The sequence below is a fragment of the Medicago truncatula genome, chromosome 8, assembly GCF_003473485.1.
Source record: "Medicago truncatula cultivar Jemalong A17 chromosome 8, MtrunA17r5.0-ANR, whole genome shotgun sequence".
NCBI lineage: Eukaryota > Viridiplantae > Streptophyta > Magnoliopsida > Fabales > Fabaceae > Medicago > Medicago truncatula.
The window spans coordinates 15353093-15356738 of NC_053049.1; the positions used below are offsets into that span (position 1 = coordinate 15353093).

The following is a 3646-nucleotide window of genomic DNA, read 5'->3' on the forward strand; positions in this document are numbered from 1 at the left end:
ACCCTTGTCCAGTTCAATATTGGTACCCTTAGAGATTTCTCCTGTTATGTTGGAGGGGCAAATCACTACAAGAAAAACTGCATTTTGCGACTTTTAAAATAGCTGATTGTGACTGTTAGAAGGGTCGCAAATGTACAATTGTGACTGTTCCCCAACAGTCGCGGATGTTGGGGTCGCAAGTGTCATTTGCGACCCTTCATAGAACAGCCGCACCAACTGCCGCAAAAGGCACTGCGACAGTTTTCAACAGTCGCAAATGAGGAGATTCACATGGATTTCAAGGGACTTGCAACGGTTGCTAACTGTCGCAAATGTCTAATTTAAAATTTAAAATTTAATATGCTGCGACTGTTTGAACAGTCGCAAATGTATAATTTTTTTTTATTTTTTTTTTAAAACGTCACAATAAATTCTCTAGAATTTGAAGACAATCTCAAAATATATTACTAAAGACTTAAAATGCAAAATATACATAATTCAAGAGTAAGAAGTTTGATCCATACATCAACTTAACTAAAACAAAAGATATATAGTGTCAAGTTTAAACATTCAAAAAACGAAACACTAGTGACTGAACATTCAAAACAGTTGTAGCAAAATTAGAAGTTCCCTAATGATGTTGCTTCAATGATCCTCAAGGCGGTGGCTAGACTCAGATGAATGTCTACCATCTCTTGTTTCTAAATTTGTTGGCTGAAAAGAAGAAGAAGAAAAAAAATAAGACAATGATTAGTAAATTGAAATGCAAAATATTGAAACTGAAAAGAAAAAAAAACACTAGAGATATCAAATATATCGATAAATGGCACAATATTCGAGTACTTGTATTGCTAAAAAAAACACCAAAGTTGTCAAGATACAAGTAAAAACACAACATTCAGTAATGACAAAAATGAGCAGTCATAGCAGTTATACAAAGACAAGTCTAAGGACTCTTACAGATATCAACTTCTAATTTTTTTTTAAAAGAGAAGATGTTTTTGCAATAGTTTGGTAAAGTACCTCTTTGTCTCTAGAATTTTGCACTTGCATTTGCATTAAAAAAGCAACTTGCGCGTTCAAGAAATCAACTTGTGAAGCCTTCTCCTTAAGAGAATCAATCTCAGCTAGCATTTTCAACATTTTCTCATTAGCCTTGATGGAAGATGAGGTTGAGGCTAATCTAGTAGAGCGACTAGAGATTCGAGATGGTGTTATCCCAAGCCCCATAGAACGGACATATCCATCATGTTCCTTTCCAAACACTTTGAAAAATGCTTCATTCTCACATTGAGTGTTTTGCATTTCAACATGCAATAGTTCTTGCATATACAACAGTTCATGAAACAACTATATAAAACAGAACATCAACAAACTTTGACAGTGATAATGTGAAGCATTTCATAAATTAAACGAAACATAAGCTTTCAATGTTATGACCTCTTTAGGCAATAATACAGTGATAATGTCAAACATTTCATTTTAGGCGAGCTATGAGGTATTATGACCTCTTTTTCAATTGTGAAGAAAAGAAATTGTCACTTACAACATTTTGCCTTACATATTCATTGACAAATTTTCCCTTGCCATCTTTATGCGAAACAACATACATATCTCCCCTGCTATATTCTCGACCATATCTCAATTCCTACAAGTAAGCACATATAATAATTACTTGTTCATTTCCAAACAATCTTATAATATACGTCCAAATGAGATCACTAATTGCAGAGTATTGCATACACAAAAAAAGCAACATATCAAAGATAAACTCATCTTTGAGTGAACCATACCAACTCATCTTTTCTGATCGCAAGCGAGTCAGTTCCTAGGGTATGAGGACTTTTTTGCTTTTTTTGATTTCTTGCATTTTTTTGTGCAATTGCCTGCATTGATTGAAACAATAATTTTTATACACGCATTAGTTAAAAGCTTAAAAAAAAAGTCAAATGAAACAATAATTTACCACTTGTTCAGCCTTCCTCCTAAAATTGACAAAAACAGCCCAATGATCTGGGTGAATAAAACTTGGATGATTTTTGAGATTCTCCTCTAATGTGAGTTCCCATTTGTAATGTTTATTAAACAATTGAGACTTTCTATCCTTCCATTTCTTTCCAAGGCTAGAGATAACATATTTTTTATGGTCTCCATCATCATAAAAAACAAACTTTGACTTACAACATAAACGTAAAAAAGCAAATTGTTAGTTAACACAAAAAACAAGAAAAATCATATATATTCAAATGTATATCAATTATACCTTTACTTTGCTATCATAAAACTCAGTTTTCTTTTTCTTTAAAATTGCAGCATCCCATCTTTCAACCATTATCGGGAAATCTTTAAATTGCCTTGCCAATTGGCCCAAATAATTTGCTAACAATTTAGCAGATTGCCCCCCTGACTGAGGAACATCATTCCATCGAGTCATTATCCTGGTTCCATTTGGAGATTCTTCAAGCACATCTGCCACTGTTAAACGTCTCCTTGAAATATGACTCGCCGCATCTAACACATAAGAAAGTGAAACATAGCATAAGTTAACCATTTAAAACAATCAATAATAGCACCTACAGGAGAAAAAACACAGCACCACAAATAGGAACACTAGATTACATACTTATAACATCAACCTCCCAGTATCTTGGTTTCTTTTTATCAGTAATGTTCAGCTCTTGATCTACATCATCATGTAGATCATCATCTGGATCATCATCTACATCATCATCTACATCATCATCTCTAGAGCCAGGGTACGACATATCATGTGTAGGTGTCACATGTGTAGGTGAAGGTGTCACATGTGTAGGCGATGAAGGTGTCTCATGTGTGGGTGGTGGATCTGTAACATGATCATGCGGTGAAGGTGTCACCATTTTCCACTTCGTCTTTAAAGGAAAAATTAATAAATTCCACTATCCCTTGCTCGTATGCAGCCGACGTTTGTGGCTTCATAATCCACGACTTATCCATTGCTTTAACATGAACATAAACATGTCAAAATAACACAAATATTCATGAAAAGTGATTCACACAACCAACTAAAAAAGTACAGTGTACTTAGAAGTAGTGTGATTACAGTATGTAGTTTGGAAAATCACAGCTAGGTGTCATTATATTTTAGAACAAGTTTATACAACCATCACAAAAAACACCAAACAGAAGAAAATCGATAAGACATAATCTATATCCCCATTTTGCAACACAATGAATATTCCAGTAATAACATATCGAAAAAATGTGCAAACTTAACAGTCGAAGATAAAAAAACAGGAGGGAAAAAAGACTTACATAAACAGCAGCAGACTTAAAAAACCAATAGCGTGCAGAACATAGAGAGACACAAAAGGAAGTAGGCACAAACAGAGCAGACGGCAAAGCAACACAATATGCACGTAACAGATCAGACCTGTTGTGAATCTGTTGTAAGCATTTTGTTAGTAGAGTTAATATGTTGATAAATAACACCAATAAAATATAAAATAGCAAACATATAACTCATAATCAACAGCCTCAAATAAATCAACCACGTTAAAGATGTTTGCAATGTCATTAGAAAGTCTAACATACAATTACCAACGACTTTGAATATGGTGACATTAACACCTCAAATAAAGTAAACAATAACATTAGATAGCAGCCACACACACACACTCACTTGCGA

At 34.0% G+C, this 3646-nt stretch overlaps 1 protein-coding gene across 1 annotated transcript; it reads right to left on the reverse strand.

Annotated features, from left to right (window-relative positions):
• Positions 1-420: 420 nt before the first annotated feature.
• LOC120577338 (uncharacterized) lies at positions 421-1324 on the reverse strand. Its single transcript, XM_039828527.1, has 2 exons — positions 1003-1324; positions 421-693 (listed from the first exon to the last, which is right to left on the reverse strand). The coding sequence occupies exons 1-2, from the start codon at positions 1306-1308 to the stop codon at positions 625-627; spliced, it is 375 nt and encodes a 124-aa protein (XP_039684461.1). The 5' UTR covers positions 1309-1324; the 3' UTR covers positions 421-624.
• Between the last annotated feature and the right edge of the window lie 2322 nt (positions 1325-3646).